Below are 18,408 nucleotides of genomic sequence, written 5' to 3'. Positions count from 1 at the left end.
TTACATGAATGGAAGATTTTAGTTACCACTCTCCCACCATATCAAGGGTGACAAACAATTCAGTACACAAAGTAGACAAGCTCTCAGGGATTATCCTCCTTGTATTTGCCAGGAATCAGAGGATTTGGAATACTAAACAGGTACCATAATCTCGACCTCTACACGCCCCCGCCAGCAATAATCGCTAACTTGTAATTTGGAGTGCTAATTCCTAAATCATTACCATTTTAAGATCATTTAAGAGTCTATTAAAATTTTGAAAATGCATATTTCCAAGACAAGAATATTCTAATTTTTTAAAAAGTCATTTTTTAAAAAAATTTTATTTATTTATTTATTTATTTATTTATGGCTGTGTTGGGTCTTCGTTTCTGCACTAGGGCGGCAAGTGGGGGCCACTCTTCATCGCGGTGCGCAGGCCTCTCACTATTGCGGCCTCTCTTGTTGCAGAGCACAGGCTCCAGACGCACAGGCTCAGTAATTGTGGCTCACGGGACTAGTTGCTCCGCGGCATGTGGGATCCTCCCAGACCAGGGCTCGAACCCGTGTCCCCTGCATTGGCAGGCAGACTCTCAACCACTGCGCCACCAGGGAAGCCCTAAAAAGTCATTTTTACTAGTTAATTTTTTTTTTTTTAATTTTTATTTATTTATTTATTTTTAATTTATGGCTATGTTGGGTCTTCGTTTCTGTGCGAGGGCTTTCACTAGTTGTGGCAAGTGGGGGCCACTCTTCATCGCTGTGCGCGGGCCTCTCACTATCGCGGCCTCTCTTGTTGCGGAGCACAGGCTCCAGACACGCAGGCTCAGTAATTGTGGCTCACGGGCCCAGCCGCTCCGCGGAATGTGGGATCCTCCCAGACCAGGGCTCGAACCCGTGTTCCCTGCATTAGCAGGCAGATTCTCAACCACTGCGCCACCAGGGAAGCCCCTTAATTTTTAAACTAACAAAAAATTGTGGTATGTTTCAAATATAACAAAAGTTTAATTTTGTTTAAACAGATTTGCACTAATAAGTAATAAGGATAAAAAAGGGAATATGAGAGTGCTGCCCCAGTAAGTTGGCAATCTATTAAGGGAGTAAGAGACATAATTATAACATCACTGTAATATCATATTAGTAGTATGAAAAAAGTACAGTGCATCATAAAGGTAATAAATTAATCTTGTCTAGATGTTAGGGAAGAAAGAATAAGTTATACTAGAAGGAAGCATGAATGAAATTATGAAAAGACACAATATGCTGTGTATGGTTTAAAGATAGAGTGCTTTGGAAGGAAAAAGGTGGGGGAGAGAAAAGTGCCAAAGGTGCGCTTGGAAAGACAGATTGGGGCTATGCTATGAATTCTAGCCCCAATTCCACATAGATGAGGGCTATACGATGAAAGGCCTTGTATGCTTTAAGAACTTTAGTCTAGGGACTTCCCTGGTGGTCCAGTGGGTAAGACTCTGAGCTCCCAATGCAGGAGACCGGGGTTCAATCTCTGGGAACTAGATCCCGCATGCATATGGCAACTAAGAGTCTGCATGCTGCAACTAAGACCCGACACAGCCTAAATAAACAAACAAACAAACAAATAAATAAGAACTTTAGTCTATTTTAATGGGAAACATAGGGATTTTAAGAGGTAAGTAAGAGGTATCAACCTCAACTGAGGTTTTGAGCTTCTGATATTAGAAGATGGCAATGCCATTAACTGATATTTTATTTCCACTTTCTCAAAATTATTATATATTAACTTTGATACAGGAACTAACCTGCTTTCTTTTTTGATATAGGAGGCTTAGCAGCTTGCTTTAGAATTAAATCTTCAAAAAATTGTGTCCGTTCTTCTTTACCAGGCAACTGGACATTAAAAATTTCTCCATAATCATGGATAAATAATTCTTGCACCTTAAAAAAGAAAACAGATGCATTTTATATACATATGTATGTATACACACACATTACTATGTATCAATCATTCAATGCCACAGTAGGTTACTGTACACGTTTTTAATGACAATCTAAATTGTGTAATAAAGAAATAATTTCTTAAATCTTTTACTTATATTGAATTTATGTATTATATAAACCATGTATGCAATAGATAAGGAACTAAAAACATGGGATCTTCTTTAGAACTCAAGGTTCCAAACTATAGTTCATACAATAACTGATATGGTGATATTTTACTTAAAGGGTTTTGTTGAGATCAAGTAATTCACCTTCACAACCCAAAGTGAGATATGAGAATGAGTGGTTCTTCAGTAAGAATAAAGGCTGGAAAATAATAAGTATTGGTAAGGATGTGGAGAAGTTAGACCCCTTGTGCTGGTAGGAATGTAAAAGGGTGCAGCCACTGTAGAAAACAGTATGACGGTTCCTCAAAAAGTTAAACACAAAATTATCATGTAACCCAGTATATTCAAAAAAACTGCAAGAAAAAAAATAAAAGACTCAACAGATACTTGTATACCAATAATCATAGCAGAATTATTCACAGTAGGCAGGAGGTAGAGACAATCCAAATGTTCATCACCAGATGAAGAGATAAACAAAATGTGGTATGTACCTACAATGGAATATTATTCAGCCCAAAAAGGAATGAAATTTGAACACACACTACAACATGGATGAACAATGAAAACATTATGCTAAGTGAAATAAGCCAGTCACAAAAGGACAGATACTTTATGTTCCACTTATATGAGGATACCTAGAATAGGTAAATTCAAAGAGACAGAAAGTTACTAGAGGTGTCCAAGGGCTGGGAGAGGAAGGAATGAGGAATAATTGTTTAATGGATACAGAGTTTCTGTTTGAGATGATGAAAAAGTTCTGGAAATGGATAGTGGTGATGGCTGCACAACATCATGAACGAACTTAAAGCAATGTACTTGATGTCACTGAACTGTACACTTAAAAATGGTTAAAATGGTAAATTATGTATATTTTACCACCAAAAAAAGAATAAAGGCAAAACAGGTCTCAAAAGGATGTTTCTAAACAAACCTCTAGATCTTTCCAAGAATTATTAGAGGATAATAATGTTTATTCCTTGTATGATGTTTGTGTACTTTGTTCAGCCTACCTCTGATACAGAGAAATTTACATCACAGCTTTTGCATTTTCTGCTTTGTAGGTTCTTCCATGCTCCAAACTTATGAAAACTACATACACAACATCATTTATGAAATAAGTCTCTCCTTTTGCTAATCCATTTACTAAACTGCTATGTATACAAGAGTCTACTAATGAACTGTATTACATTAATTTGTCATTTCTGGCCCAAATTCACAGTTTTAATCACTAACATTGTGGTATGCTTTACCATATTTGGTGGGCTTTTTCAAAATTTTCTTGGAAATTCAAGAACTTTTTTTTAGCCATGCCACGTGGCATGCAGGATCTTAGTTCCCCAACCAGGGATTGAACCTGTGCCCTGTGCAGTAGAGGCATGGAGTCTTAACCACTGGACCAGCAGGGAAGTCCCTCAAGCAGTTTTTTCTTCTACATTAAATTTTAGAATCTATTTTGTTGATATTTCTATTGCAATTTGTACCTTTCCCCCCTTTCTGGTGGCCTGGAAGTTGTATGCTGCATTTCTGTTCTTTTATTGTTACAAGTTTTAACAGACATATCTCTAAGCTTCTTTTCCTACCAAACTGTGAAGTTAATCAATATCTACATATCAGATACAAATCTGAATGTGCTTTTACTTCCTCATTCTCCTTCACTATGTCCTTCCTGCTGTTTTGAGTTCAGAACCAAGATCAACTTAGATTTACAGTCCTTAAAAAAATGTTACTAGCACAGTTTTGTGACGAGTTTTACTGTTTTCTTTGCTCACTGCTTCTTATATGCAACTTCTGCAAAATAAAAATAATCCAAGAGGAGAAATAATCCCTTAATAATTATTTCAGTCAGGGGTTTATGGGTAATAGTGTCTTAGGCACTGCATGTTCAAAAATATCTTTATTTTGCTCTTTCACTCAAATGCTAACTTTGCTGGGAAGAAAATTACAGGTTCAAAATTATTTTCCTTCTAACTTTGAAAATATTGCTCAGTTGCCTCCTTAGTAGCTGGTATTATACCAGTGAGAATGTAGAAGCAATTTGATTTTCAGTCCTTTCTAGTAATGTTTTATTCTCTTGGAAGATTTTTAGATTTTTCTCTATACTTTTGGTGTCCTGAAATTTTATCTAGATGTGGGCCTTTTTATTCCCATCAGTTAGAACAAGGGACCTTTTAAATCTGAAGATTACGGTATTCTTTAATTCTATGAAATGTTCTATTATGTGACTATTTTTCTCTTCTACATTTTTCTCCTCCCATAAATCCCATTAAACAGATGTTAGACCTGAATCTATGTCCTCTGTTTCCTTTAACTTCTTCCTCACTTTTCAAATCTTTGTCTTGTTTTTATTATTTGCTATAAGAATTTCTGATCTCAGGATCTTCCATCTTGCTAATTCACTCTTATCTGTGTCTGCTTCTTTTTAGCCCTGTGGGGTTTTTTATTTGGGGGGAGTTATTTCATTTATAATGTCTTCAATTGGTTCTTTTCCACAACAGTCTGTTGCTGATGCATGGATATGACTTTCCATGGAGCTGTCCTTCCTCAAAAGCTTACTTATAAATTCATCTCTGCCTTTGAAATCTTCAACTGTCCACAGGTGCCTTTTCTGTTTATTCTAGCTCTACTTCCAGTGATTATGAAAGAAGCTTGCCTATATTAGACACAGAATGTGCCTGTAATTTGTCTTCTGGGCACAGGGTCTCCCTACTCCTCCCATTCAGTACCTATACATAAGTCACTGATCTGCCACACTAGTCCTTGGGCCCACCTTCACTGCTCTAGTTGAGGACAAACAACTCAGCTGATTGCTGTCTGGCATGGCCAGAAGTGAAGAAAGCCAAAAAAATCCAAAGTTGTCCAAAGACTCTTTCAATTCCCTCCTAGCACTGAACCAGAGCTAGAAACCACTCCCATCTTTCAAAGCAGTCCTTTCATGCACATGCTTTAAAATGTGGTTACCTGTATCAATCTAATCCCCACTGCTTGTCTTTCACAATTCATCAAAGTTTCTAATCCACTGATGACTTTCTTTGTCATTTTTCCATGCTGCTGAGTTGTTAGGGTCCACTAGTACTCATGCATATAGATACTCTGACTGCAGTTTTGAGATGGACAAACTTTAATGTAGCTAATAATGGTATACACAGTACTTCTCACATATTATAGTCCAATGCTACATAGACAATATCACTGGATCACTAAGGACTACATAGACTATATAAGGCTCAAAGCGGACTTGCTTATTTGTATCCACATAGACTATTCATTTTATAAAATGAGCAATTCCTGGTCCAGTGCCCATTCCACCCTACAGTACAGTGTGATACTGGGATACTTTACTCAGTTTACAGTGATATGCTTAGGAAATATTACCATAAGAAAACAAAGAAGCTATCTTTAAAAAAATTTTTTTGAGTACAAAATTCCCACATTCTTGATAAAGTTATCCAAGATTAAACTGATGACAGCTTTTCAACCTCCCTACGTCTTTTTTTTTTTTTTTTTTTTTTAATTTTATTTACTTATGGCTGTGTTGGGTCTTCGTTTCTGTGCGAGGGCTTTCTCTAGTTGCGGCGAGCGGGGGACACTCTTCATCACGGTGCGCGGGCCTCTCACTATCGCGGCCTCTTTTGTTGCGGAGCACAGGCTCCAGACGCGCAGGCTCAGTAATTGTGGCTCACGGGCCCTTTTGCTCCGCGGCATGTGGGATCTTCCCAGACCAGGGCTTGAACCCGTGTGCCTTGCATTGGCAGGCAGATTCTCAACCACTGCGCCACCAGGGAAGCCCTCCCTACGTCTTTATAAAGTTCAGCTAGTTTGCCTTACTTATTACCAAGAGTATAAACTTATCTTCGTTTTAAACTTTGAAATAATTAACAAAGTTTTAATTGACAGTGAGTACAATAAATCAATGGTTAATGTGGCTACTACATAGCAATTCTTCTTTACTCTGTTAATCAGAACATTGCTAGAGTACTTAATTCATTCTGGGTACAGCCTTTCAAAAGGAATATAAAGAGAAAGACATTCAAGAGAGTGACTAGAATTTTGAAGAAACTAAAAATATGTGTGACGTGTAGCAGAGCCTGCTATTACCACACTCCATGTTCTCTTCCTTTTGGGCACACTGCTATATCATATTTCCTAGTCTCCCTTACAGTTACGTATGGCTATGTGAGTTTTAGCCAATGGAATGTGAAAGGAAATGATATGTATCACTTTCAGACCAGGCACAAGAAGGCCAATCCTTTCAGCTGGGCAGAATGAAAGTAACCTGGAAAGCCACATGATGAAAATGAGAAAGCTCTCTCAGCCTGAGTGTCTGGTATGACTACATGGTGGAGGGTGGACCCGCCAATCTAGTCATCTGCCTGGTATTGTTAAGTGAGAAAGAAATAAACTTTATTGTATTTAATAATCCTAAGGAATATACCTTATCATAGAAGAAGAAATTTTTAGTGTGAAGAAGCCTGGGTCAGAGTGAGGAGATAGAAATGAACACAAAACCATATTCAAACATACAAAGAGCTTTTCATGATGAAGACAGAATAGACGTGCTCTCTATTTTATGTGGGAAACAAATGGAGATTAAGAAATGGAAGCCTCTCAAAATAAGTTGATTTTTCTTAGGAGTCAGAACTAACAAAATGAATTGTGAAGGTGTTCTACACAAAAGAAAGACTTCGAGTCCAGAACTAGATGACTAAAGTAGAAAACTTTAAGGACTCTTCCCACCCTAAGAATCTGTAATTAATATATACTTAATGTTCATTTCCCAGTTTATTTAATTTTTAGTTGAAGAATTCACAACTACAAAACTGCCATCAGGGACACAATCTGGTCCTTTGATAACTCCCTGACATCATTTCCTTCTATTCTGTCCTTTACTCCCTCTGTTCTAGCCACTCTAGACTTTCTGCAATTTTCCCAACACACCACACATTTCCTTCAGGGCTTTTGCACTTGCTTTTCCTCTGCCAGCAACCTCTGTCCCTCAGATACTCGAATGGGTCACTACCTTACCTTTTCCAGGTATTTGCTCAAATGTCATCTTCTTGGTGAGGCTAACCTAGCGGATTTAACACTGTGACCCTACCACACTCTTTTGGCATTGCTTAGCTAAATTTTTCTCCATACTGGTAGGTTGGTATTATATTTTATTTTTGTTTGTCTCTCCCTCAACTAAAATGTAAGCCCTAGGAGGATACAGATTTTTGTCCATATTGTTCAATGCTATATTCCCAATGCCTATAACCATGTCTGTCACAGAATAAGTGCTCAGTAAATATATTTAAAATAAAATATTTGAATTATCTTCCTACTAATGTTCTAAAAACAGACACACAAGACTACAACATGCTTATTATGTACTCTGGGGACAGAGAGGTGGAAAAATGTCCCTGATTTCACATATTTTACATTCTACTAGTAGAGATAGAGTCAAACAAATTAATATTTAATGTCAAGTAGTGATAAAAACAAAGCAGAGTAAGGGAGAAGAGAGTGATAGGCAGAGGTGTTACTGCTGTAATTGAGAAACTGATCAGGAAGACCTCTGAGGTGATATCTAGGCAGAAATCTGAGAAAAATAAAGGATCACACCTTTACTTTCTATGTATCTAGGAGAAGAGTATTACAGGCAGAAGCAGAATGAACTTTGTCACTGGTAGTTGTCTAAATTGGCACAAATTTGAAGGAGAGTAATTTGGTACTATCAAAAATGTCAAATGTGCATCCTCTTTGGCTAAGCTATAGTTATTCCACTGTTAGGAATGCATGTTAAAAAATCCACATAGTAATGCTCATATAATTTAAAACCCAAGAATGCTCACTGTAGCAGTTCAATGGGAAAAAAACTGGGAAATAACTAAAATCCTATTAATAAGGATTTGGATAAATAAATTATGGTATATCAAGAAAACAGAAAAAGCTATGCTGCTCTTAAAAGAAATAAGACTTATGTATTAAAAATACATAAGATATATAAAGTAAGTTACAGAATAGTATGCATCATATTCCATTTAGAGAAAAAACAATTTACAATATGGTCTTACTATATACATACACATATACATATACCATCCTGCCCAACAAGCACATGTATCAAATAGCTAACGATGGTATCTTTAATAGGAAAACTTTTCCTTATAATTTTATTCACCTCTGTAGTACTTGGAATTTTTTCCATAAATTCTTATTACTTAAGTATATCTCTTTTTAAAATATAATGATTTCTCCCAAATTACCTCTTCTGGTAGAGTGGAATGGGGTTTGTCAGAAGTTGCAAGTAGTAAAACCGGAGCAAAAGAAGGAATATTCTGTAATAATGTGGTAAATGTGGCTTTAAGTGTTGGTCCAACTATTTCCCACCACAAGTGAATATGAGGAACATACACTATACTTGGTGCTGTTTTCTTAGCTTCACGAATCATCTAGTAGAGAGAGAAAAAAATTACATTCAATTAGAGAGTCAGCACATTAGTTATATGCTTTATTAATCTGGAACAACGTTTAACTTCCCGGAATTGTCATATAAAACCCTCAAGTTTTAAAAATGCTTCCCCAATCCCACAATCTTGTTTTTAAATGTTTTATAAAAGTCTCATTTTTAGAAAAACATAATTGCTTCAAGCAATTAGAAAACAGCTCAAGAAATCTAGAAGACTTTTCTGTTATGGTAACCAAGGTTAAATATAAAAATACAAATATAAAAGACTTTAACATTTAAAAAATTTTAGTATAGCAAAAACAGAAGCAGCATAGTTCATATGGTTTTTGGAAACAATCAACCCCTACAGATTCTCAGGAATACTTTACACAGTATAGTTTCTACCATCGTGACAACTGTAACAACAAAAAATTTTCTAATATTTTAACTTTTTAAAAAAATCAATTAGCTGGCACCTTTTATCTTTTCAAACATCATTTCATTTAGTTTTAGGGAATTAACACAAGAAAAAATATATATATACTAATTTTCAAGGGAAATGTACCTATTCAAATGAAGAAAATTAAAATTTTATTTTGCATAGCCGTCACTGTTTTAAGTACTTTACTCATTCCTCACAACAGCCACACAAGGTAAGGACTATTATTATCTCCATTTTGAAAATGGGGAAAATGGGGCAGAGAGGTCTAATAACTCCTAGGTCACATAGCAAGTTAAGTGGTGGAAAAGGGATTTAAACTCATACTCTTAAATAGCTAAGCACTTATGCATAGTTCTATTTTGAAAACCTGAAGTTAGAAATCAGAAAGACAAAAAACACAGTACAAAAAGAATGAGGCAATTCTAGATTTTGTCTTTGGCAGACTACTTTGACTTACAGCTTATTTGTCTGGGCAACAATGAATTACCTGGGCACATGTTTCTTCAGGAGATGTAGCACTGACTCCAAAAAGAACAGGAATGTCTAATGTGTATACTGCAAATTTTTCCAAAGCATGGATGACAGCTGGTGCTAAATGAGAACCTTGCCCAAATCCTGGTTCTCCTACTATCAGTATTCTTGGTCGAAAAGACATAGGTTGATAACAAGCATTTCTGAAAGAAATGAGTAATAACCTATGATTTAGGAAAAAAAGTTTAAATTTCCCTCCCAATTACCAATTATGAACTTTAGAAGTCAAAAGTTTTGACAATATGGCCAATCATAACAGCAAGGTTCATATGGTTTTTGGAGACAATCAACCCCTACAGATTTTTAGGAATACTTCATACAGTATAGTTTCTACCATCCTGACAACTGTAACAACAAAACATTTTCTAATATTTTAACTTTTTAAAAAAGTCAATTGGCTGGCATCTTTTATCTTTTCAAACATCATTTCATTTAGTTTTAGGGAATTTACACAAGAAAAAATATATATTAATTTTTAAGGGAAGTGTACCTATTCAAATGAAGAAAATTAAAATTTTCTTTTGCCTTATTAAAGGATTTTTGAGAAAGTCCATTTTCATATACTGATGGAACATCATCATCACTGTATGCCAAGTCACTTTCTAAAAGAGGACAAGAAATATCTATAAAGTAAACAAAAAAAGTGTGCATTAGTAACTTTTCTGAATTACAAAGCAAATCTTCATGTAATGCCTCAGTTAGCAAACCAAGGAACTTCAATGACATTTTTTTAAGAATCAAAAATGTTTGTGTAGATATAAATAACAAGTAAATTAAAAAAATGCATTCCAAACTTAGATTAGGTCTAGGGCAATCTGTGAAGTAAATTTCTTTCAAATATCTAGGCAAAGCATGACCAAATTCCTTTCAAGAGGCTCTTTTATAAAGAAACATTACTGTACAGGGATGTACAAAACATTTAGTTTTACTGATTATGAAAACTAAATGGTCAATCAAGTTTCATACCTGAGTCTAATGCCTTTTTAGTTCTGATTTCCGCCTGTGGAAATACTCTCTGCAGAGCTTCTAAGATCTTGTGAACAGTGCTTTGCAGGAGTGGTTTCACAATGGTGGACAGTGCCTGCCCAGGTGATGTCACAGCTCTTTGGGAGGCTGGTATCATCTTTTGCATAGCCACCTCAAAGTCCTTAGCTGAGATATTAATTGAAGACAGATCCAACTGTAGTTTCTCACTGGTGGTATAGATCTGTGGGTAGCGTCGACGCAGAGCACACAAAGCAGCCTCAGAACATACTGACTTAATATCTGCACCACAGTATCCTATCCAAGGCAACCAAAAAAAAATTTTTAAGTATACCACTACCCTATTAGCTTGACCATGGTTAAAAGAAAATTAAAAATCAGCTTAGCAATATAGTAGCAAAATATTTAGGAGTAATAAGGCTAAAATGTCTCTCATTCCCCCAGTGAACTTACATGGTTGATAATAACCCTTAACAAATCAATCAACTTTTGAGAGTGAAATATGCAGGCACGAAGTAGAGCACAGGGGTCAAGAGCACGACTTTTGAAATCAATCAGGTTCAAATTCTAGTTTGTCATTTACTAGACATGGTATCTTTAGAGATTTATGCTCTCTTTATTCATTTATGCTCTCAGCCATTTCTACATCTGTAAAATGGGGATAAAGCTACCTACTTCGCAGGACTGGTGTAAGAATTACCTGAAATAATACATGTAGAATGCTTAATAGGATAATTAGAAAAATGTGAACAGTTAGTAAAAGATCTAACTTCATTCTCAAATTCCCTGACAGCCAAAATATCAATTACCTCTATATAATATCTAGGACTTTATACGAAGAAAACAGGACTTCCCTGGTGGCGCAGTGGTTAAGAATCCGCCTGCCAATGCAGGGGACACGGGTTCGAGCCCCAGTTCAGGACGATCCCACATGCCGCGGAGCAACTACGCCTGTGCGTCACAACTACCGAGCCTGCGCTCTAGAGCCTGCGAGCCACAATTACTGAGCCCGCGCACCACAACTACTGAAAGCCTGCACACCCGCATGCCGCAACTATTGAGCCCGCGCGCCTAGAGCCCGTGCTCCGCAACAAGAGAAGCCACCGCAATGAGAAGTCCGTGCACCGCAACAAAGAGTAGCCCCAGCTCATTGCAACTAGAGAAAGCCTGCGCACAGCAACGAAGACCCCAACGCAGCCAAAAAAAAAAAGAAGAAAACATGCCAGAAACTATAAATAAGAAACAAATATAATTTGCATTTCTTTAAACATAACCTTGGCAAAACTACAACTTATTCCATCTTTGAAATGCACGTAATATTTCTTTTAATGCTTAAAGCAATGTTTACCAACACAGTTTTCTGCTAGTTCTTCTAGAAATGTGTCCAGTGGTTTAGGATTCCAATCCCTTGTGTGAATCTTTAGAATTTCTTTTCGAGCCTACAAATAAAAACAGTTAAAATTTTCTGTAATAATAAAGTGCTATTCAGATTAATTTCAATTTAAAATAATTTATCTAAAATTTTAAAGATTTTAATACCTAATATAAACAGAAATATGAAACAGTAAAAATGAAAAAAAGTTGTATTTGTAAGAGCTTGAGGATTTTATGTTAAACAGATCTACATTTATAGCTCAAGTTCTAGTCATCATAAATGTGAACGAGAGAAATTAAGTAACTACTGGACTATTGTTTATTCTGGTACATATTAAGAACTGTTTTTAAGAGTACTGACAGCTCTACCCATATTTTCTTACTTGGTTCTCAAAATATTAGGCAGCTTTAAAATAACTGCATAGGATTATATGGTTGTATCCGTGAAAAAAGCCAAGGCTAATGAATTGGCTAAGGACTGACTGTTAGGTCACGTGTTCTGAATCAAAATAAAGCTGTATAATTAACATGCAAAGTTTGTGCTCAATTTGAAAGAATTTTAAGAGTATTCCTAGGGAGGCACTATTTATTAAAAAAAAAAAAGAGGGGGGTGGGGGTGGGGGGTTCCCTGGTGGCCCAGTGGTTAGGACTCAGCGCTCTCACTGCTGTGGCCTGGGTTCATCCCTGGTCGGGGAACTAGGATCCCACAAGCCACGGGGCCCAAAAAAAAAAAAAAAAAAAAGAAAAGAATAAAAAATTATCCAAGTTATTTTCTTTAAAATAATGCCTCCCTAAAAATACATACATACATATTTGAATGTTAATCATACAACTTTGCTTCAGAACATACAAAACTCAATCTTCAGTTTTTTGCTATACCAAGACTTATTCATGATAAAGGCAATCAATTTTGTCAAAATTTGAGTGATGTTAAATTCTTACATCTTTATCAGGTAGGCTAAAAAGGAATTCTCTGTCAAAACGACCAGGCCTTCGTAAAGCAGGATCGATAGAATCCAGTCTGTTGGTAGCGCCAATGATGACAATTTCTCCTCTGCTGTCCAATCCATCCATAAGAGCTAGCAGGGTGGAAACAATTGAACTAAATTTAAAAATAAGAGAGAAGAGATTAATTGTATGGAAGCTGAACACATCATTTCTTTTTTTTGCTAAGATTTAATACATTAAATGTGTGACTGAATTTTCTCAGAGCATTACACTACTTTCAATAAGCATTTTAAAAAGAAAATCTGTAAAATAACATACTACATGGCACATGGACATTTAAAATCAATGGAAAACACAGTTTTTAGAATGCTACAAATGGATCCTGGAAGCCATTTCATAAAGCATAATTTCACATAGGAACTTTAGAGTTCTCAAACAGGGATACAACATCAAAAAAATACAAGTACTAGGCAGAAAAACAAAGTAAAAATCATAAAATGGTTCATTGTGTACACATTATCAGAGGACCCCAAAATAAAACAGAATATACATAAAGCATAAAAACATAGGATTTGGACTTCCCTGCTGGCACAGTGGTTAAGAACCCCCCTGTCAATGCAGGGGACACAGGTTCAATCCCTGGTCCGGGAAGATCCCACATGCCGTGGAGCAACGAAGCCCGTGTGCCACAGCTACTGAGCCTGCGCTCTAGAGCCCGTGAGCCACAACTACTGAGCCCACGTGCCACAACGACTGAAGCCTGCGTGCCTAGAGCCCGTGCTCCACAAGAGAAGCCATCGCACGCAATGAGAAGCCCGCGCACCGCAACAAAGAGTAGCCCCCGCTCGACGCAACTAGAGAAAGCCCATGCGCAGCAATGAAGAACCAACACAGCCAAAAATAAATACATAAAATAAATAAATAAATTTATTTTTTTTAAAAAGGGTTTTAATTACATTTTAAACTTTTCATTATGGAGAGAGAATAGTAAAACAGTCTCCACATCTTCATCACTCAGTTTCAACAATTATCAGTATTCCTTTTTTGTCTTCACCCAATAGCTTTTAAAAAAACCAACCAAACAAAAAAATCTCAGATCATTTAACCCATAAATATTTCATGTTAAGTACTTCACATATGTATTTCTGAGGATAAGGACTTTTAAAAACTCCCACAATACTATGACACCAACGTAAATGACACTAATTCGTTAATACCACCTAATATCCAATTTCCCTGATTGTCTCAAAATATCTTTTTACATTTGATTTGTTCAAGCCAAGATCTACACACATTGCACTTGGTCAAACATCCCTCAGATCCATAACAGTTCCCCATCACCCTTCCCTCACTTTTTTTTTCTTCCTCCATGCCATTTATTTTTTGAAGAAACTGGTTCATTTGTTTTGTAGAATTTCCTTCCCACATCTGGATTGAGCTGATTGCTTCCTGATAGGCTCATTTAACTTGTCCTCTAGCTTTCATATTTCCTGTAAACTGGTAGTTACATCTACAAGCTTAATAAATATAGATTAAACTATTTGGGATAGCATATTTCACCGGAAGATACCATGTATTTCCTACTGTATACCTCAGGAGGCAAGTGATACCATATTTTCATTTTTAAGATCAGTAGGTTGGGTTTAGTTGAGGTGTTATCAGCTTACTCCACTCATCATAAACTTTACTATTAACCTTTTCACCTTATTTGCTTTCGTAGCAACCACTGATAATTACTGCTTAGATCAAGGTTTCTCAATCTTGGCACCATTGACATTTTGGGCCAGATAATTCTTTGTTGTGGAGAGCTGTCTTGTCCACTGTAGGATATTTAACAGCATCCATGGTCTTCACCCACTTGATGCCAGTAGAGTACCCCCTCTCCCAGTTGTGACAATCAAAAATATATCCAGATGTGTCCCCTGGGGGGCAAAATCACTCCCAGTTGAAAACCATAGGTCTTGATCCACTATTTCATAAGAGGTTGCAAAATGGTTATTTTTCTAATTCAATAATTTCCTTTGTGTTTATTAACTGTGATTTTTCTATAGAGAACAAAGTTCTCTTTATCATTATTATTAAATTACTCTGAATCATGGTTACAGGACAGGAGAAAGAAATGCTTGATTCATTCTCTTCATCAATTTTCAGAGTAATGAGTCACTGTCTTAGCAACCTTTGGAGTGACCAATTAAGTTCTTTTTTTAAAGAGACCATTAAAAACTGATGATTTCTGTGTACTTGATACACTTTAATATACCGAGTCTCTTAAATATGTGTATACATATTTAAGAGACTCAGTATACTGGGTCTCAAATTGTCCCGTTTTTGGCCAATGGAAACCCCTTCAAACTGGCTATGTCATTCTGATATGACCCCAGTAGTCTTTGATTGCTTCTTCACTTCCAGGAATAACAATATGTTCCAGGCTTGTCTTGCTATTTCCCATCTCAGTTGTGCCTAACGCCTCCTCTCCTAAAGAATCCTAGTATTTAGAGATCACACTCTGAGTGCTAGGGGTATGAATTGCTGCTGGATTGTGATTGTTTCTAGGCCTTTTTAGTGCCCAGAGATAGGAATCACTTTTTTCTTTAAAAATAAAATTCATCATAAGTTCATACTGGTATTTCTAATTCAAGTAAAGATTTGAGGGTTTTAATTTAACTTACTTTATATTTGTATCCTCTTTTCTTAGGCTAAAAATCGTATTTTCTAATGCATTCACATAATTACTTATTTGCATTATCCTACAATTATTACCAACAATAAGATAAAGAGTATAGTTTAACTATGTTCAATGTGCTAACTTCTAAAAAAGCTGAATTTGGACTTCCCTGGTGGCGCAGTGGTCCAACTGCCAGTGCAGGGGACATAGGTTCGAGCCCTGGTCCGGGAAGATCCCACATGCCACAGAGCAACTAAGCCTGTGAGCCACAACTACTGAAGCCCGTGCACCTAGAGCCTGTGCTCCTCAACAAGAGAAGCCACCGCAATGAGAAGCCCACGGACCACAATGAAGAGCAGCCCCTGCTCGCCGGAACTAGAGAAAGCCTGCACGCAGCAACTAGAGAAAGCTCGCACGCAGCAACGAATACCCAACGCAGCCAAAAATAAAAAATATAAATAAATAAATAAATTTGTAAAAAAAAAAAAAAAAAGATTTACTTTCTTAAAATAAATAAATAAATAAATAAATAAATAAGCTTAATTTAACAAAAATGTTTTTCTCTCAGATTTTTTAAGTCTTTGGAAAAAACAAAAAACTAAATTTCTCTTAAAAATATATATTTGAAATGATAAGTGCTTGCTAAAATTATTCTATATTTCTTGTTAAAATTTCTCCAATCCCTTTTAGAACTGTTCCAAAATACAGTAAGTACTCAATTACTTGATTGCAAAGTGATGGTCGTATTGTTAAATATATTTTTCCCTATCAACACAATGAATACAGTATGGCTGATAATGAAATGTGTCATATATAAAAAGTGTGTATGATTATTGGTAGGGTATGTGTACACACAACTATTTTTACCATATAGGAGTAAACATTTTAAATTACTCAGAGCAACAAATAAAATTTTATAGTATCAAGTCAAAGAAGGGGACCAGAATATAGTAAATGTTGTTAGGTGTTAGAAAAGCCAAAACCTACCTATCACTCATAATTTTATGTCTCATTTCTCTTTTATATTATCTACAATAAAAAACAATACCGGCATAATGAAAGCATGCAAACATTTGCTTTTGGGTATCCCAAATTAATTAAATAATTACATTTAAAAAGAAGCTGTGAAAAACTGAAGATGAACTAGGACTAAAATGAATTCAGATTCAAGTTGAGTCAGTGGTACTAGTGAAAACTGCTCCCTTCGGTAAGCAATTATCACAGGGGATATGCAACTTTCCTATTCTGAAAATCAGGAAGTCGGGCTAGTACTAGGGGGAAAAAAAAAAAAAGCATCTGAATTAGTTGGCAACATCTAAAAGATATTTAACACAAAAATTTGAATATAAAATTTAAGAAAGAAAATTAATTTTTCAAGTCTGAGTCAGCTTTTGCACTTCAGTAATAGGCTGGAGCTAAAAACAATTGGCTATGCTCTTCATGATTGGACACTCAGCCCCATTTCCCAGACCCACCCTTATCACTGGCCTGCCTCACTCATTTTATTTGCCTTACCTCACTGGCCAATGGGCATTTAAGTCTGTATCACAAGTTAAATTTATAACCAATACTGTGCTTGAGAACACCCTACCCTTTAGAACAGGTTCACTTTTTCTTTTTCTTCTGTACTATACATTGGTTTCTACTACCAAACAACACTGGTTTATAAACTTTCTTTCACCCTCTAACATTCTATCCCTCATGCAACATCAATACTGCTGAGAATATAGGAAGAAAGGCAGAAGTACCATCAAGCAAGTTTTACCTGTGAATTTGATCTTGCCTACTTGATCGTACTGGAGCCAGACCATCGATTTCATCAAAGAAAATAATTGATGGGCGCATTTGATAGGCCTAGGAAGCAAGTCCAGTGATTGCATGTTATCATGAAAAACTTCAAATATATAGACTTAATATAAACCATTTTAATTCATTTTCATTCCTACTTGCTTATAAGAAGTTTTTAAAAATATAAACTCAAGAACTATGTTTTAAGGATTCAGACATAATAAATTATAACAGCATACAATTTAAGTTTATTTGCATTTTCAGCTGGAAACATTCAATATACTCCACTAGTTCTAACCCTCAGATTTCATACAGCTACAATTATTGGGACACAAAAAATATCTACTAAAGACCAACTGTCGAAACAAGACAAAGAATAGAAGACAGTGACATAGGTTTCCTCCATGTCAGGATGAAAAAAACATTTAATAAGATGCCATAGTTTAAAATCTATTTCAGTAAAGTTAAAATAAAAAAACCTCAGTGAATTCTACAAAGAGATATAAAAGCATTTGCAACAATATGCCTCAGTAGCTAAGAATGTTATTATCTCACAACTTACTGTCAATACAATTGGGATATGAAACTGAAAGCCACTCTAGGGCAGAGCTAATCTTCAGCTCATATACTGAAACAACTCACTACTGTCGTCTCTTTTAAGTGTGAGACTACCACTCTGTCTCTAGTCTTTAGATATGAGACCTAAGACTCCAAAGAACTTAGACCCAATTATTCCTTCCTCTTTTTACTATAAAAATGTTCATCATACGTCGGTGTAATCATGACATGACAAAGGAAAATAATCTAGGAAGAGTATATATTTGGTATAATTATTATGAGTTTATTTCTATGAAAAGTAATTAAATGCAAGGTTTATCCAATCCTTATACTTAATCTACACTGATTACAGATCTATATAGGTAAATTTTAATATCATACCTGATCAAATAGCAATCGCAGCTGTCTTTCGGATTCTCCTACCCACTTACTCAGACAATCAGCACCTTTCCTCATGAAAAATGCTACTCTTTTATGCCCTTGACTGCATTCATTGGCAAGTGCTCTAGCAACCAGAGTTTTTCCAGTTCCAGGTGGACCATAAAACAAACAACCTCTGTAAAAGAATAAGTATTATTTTAGTACTACACTGAAAAATAGACCAAACAAAAAATTAGAAACCAATTTC

At 35.9% G+C, this 18,408-nt stretch overlaps 1 protein-coding gene across 1 annotated transcript in view; it reads right to left on the bottom strand.

Annotated features, from left to right (window-relative positions):
- Window positions 1–18,408, bottom strand: part of ATAD2 (ATPase family AAA domain containing 2) — a 66,553-nt gene that overhangs the window by 8,485 nt on the left and 39,660 nt on the right. The window contains exons 12-20 of the mRNA XM_059901225.1: window positions 18,162–18,336; window positions 17,200–17,288; window positions 12,764–12,923; window positions 11,796–11,886; window positions 10,430–10,744; window positions 9,954–10,086; window positions 9,420–9,606; window positions 8,309–8,494; window positions 1,758–1,893 (exon numbers count right to left, since the gene is read on the bottom strand). Of these exons, the coding sequence (XP_059757208.1) occupies window positions 1,758–1,893; window positions 8,309–8,494; window positions 9,420–9,606; window positions 9,954–10,086; window positions 10,430–10,744; window positions 11,796–11,886; window positions 12,764–12,923; window positions 17,200–17,288; window positions 18,162–18,336 (1,472 nt within the window). The remainder of the gene's footprint in view (window positions 1–1,757; window positions 1,894–8,308; window positions 8,495–9,419; window positions 9,607–9,953; window positions 10,087–10,429; window positions 10,745–11,795; window positions 11,887–12,763; window positions 12,924–17,199; window positions 17,289–18,161; window positions 18,337–18,408) is intronic.

The sequence above is a fragment of the Balaenoptera ricei genome, chromosome 17 (genome assembly GCF_028023285.1).
Source record: "Balaenoptera ricei isolate mBalRic1 chromosome 17, mBalRic1.hap2, whole genome shotgun sequence".
In the NCBI taxonomy this organism is placed as follows: Eukaryota; Metazoa; Chordata; class Mammalia; order Artiodactyla; family Balaenopteridae; genus Balaenoptera; species Balaenoptera ricei.
This window is presented reverse-complemented; position numbering and strand designations above follow the sequence as displayed.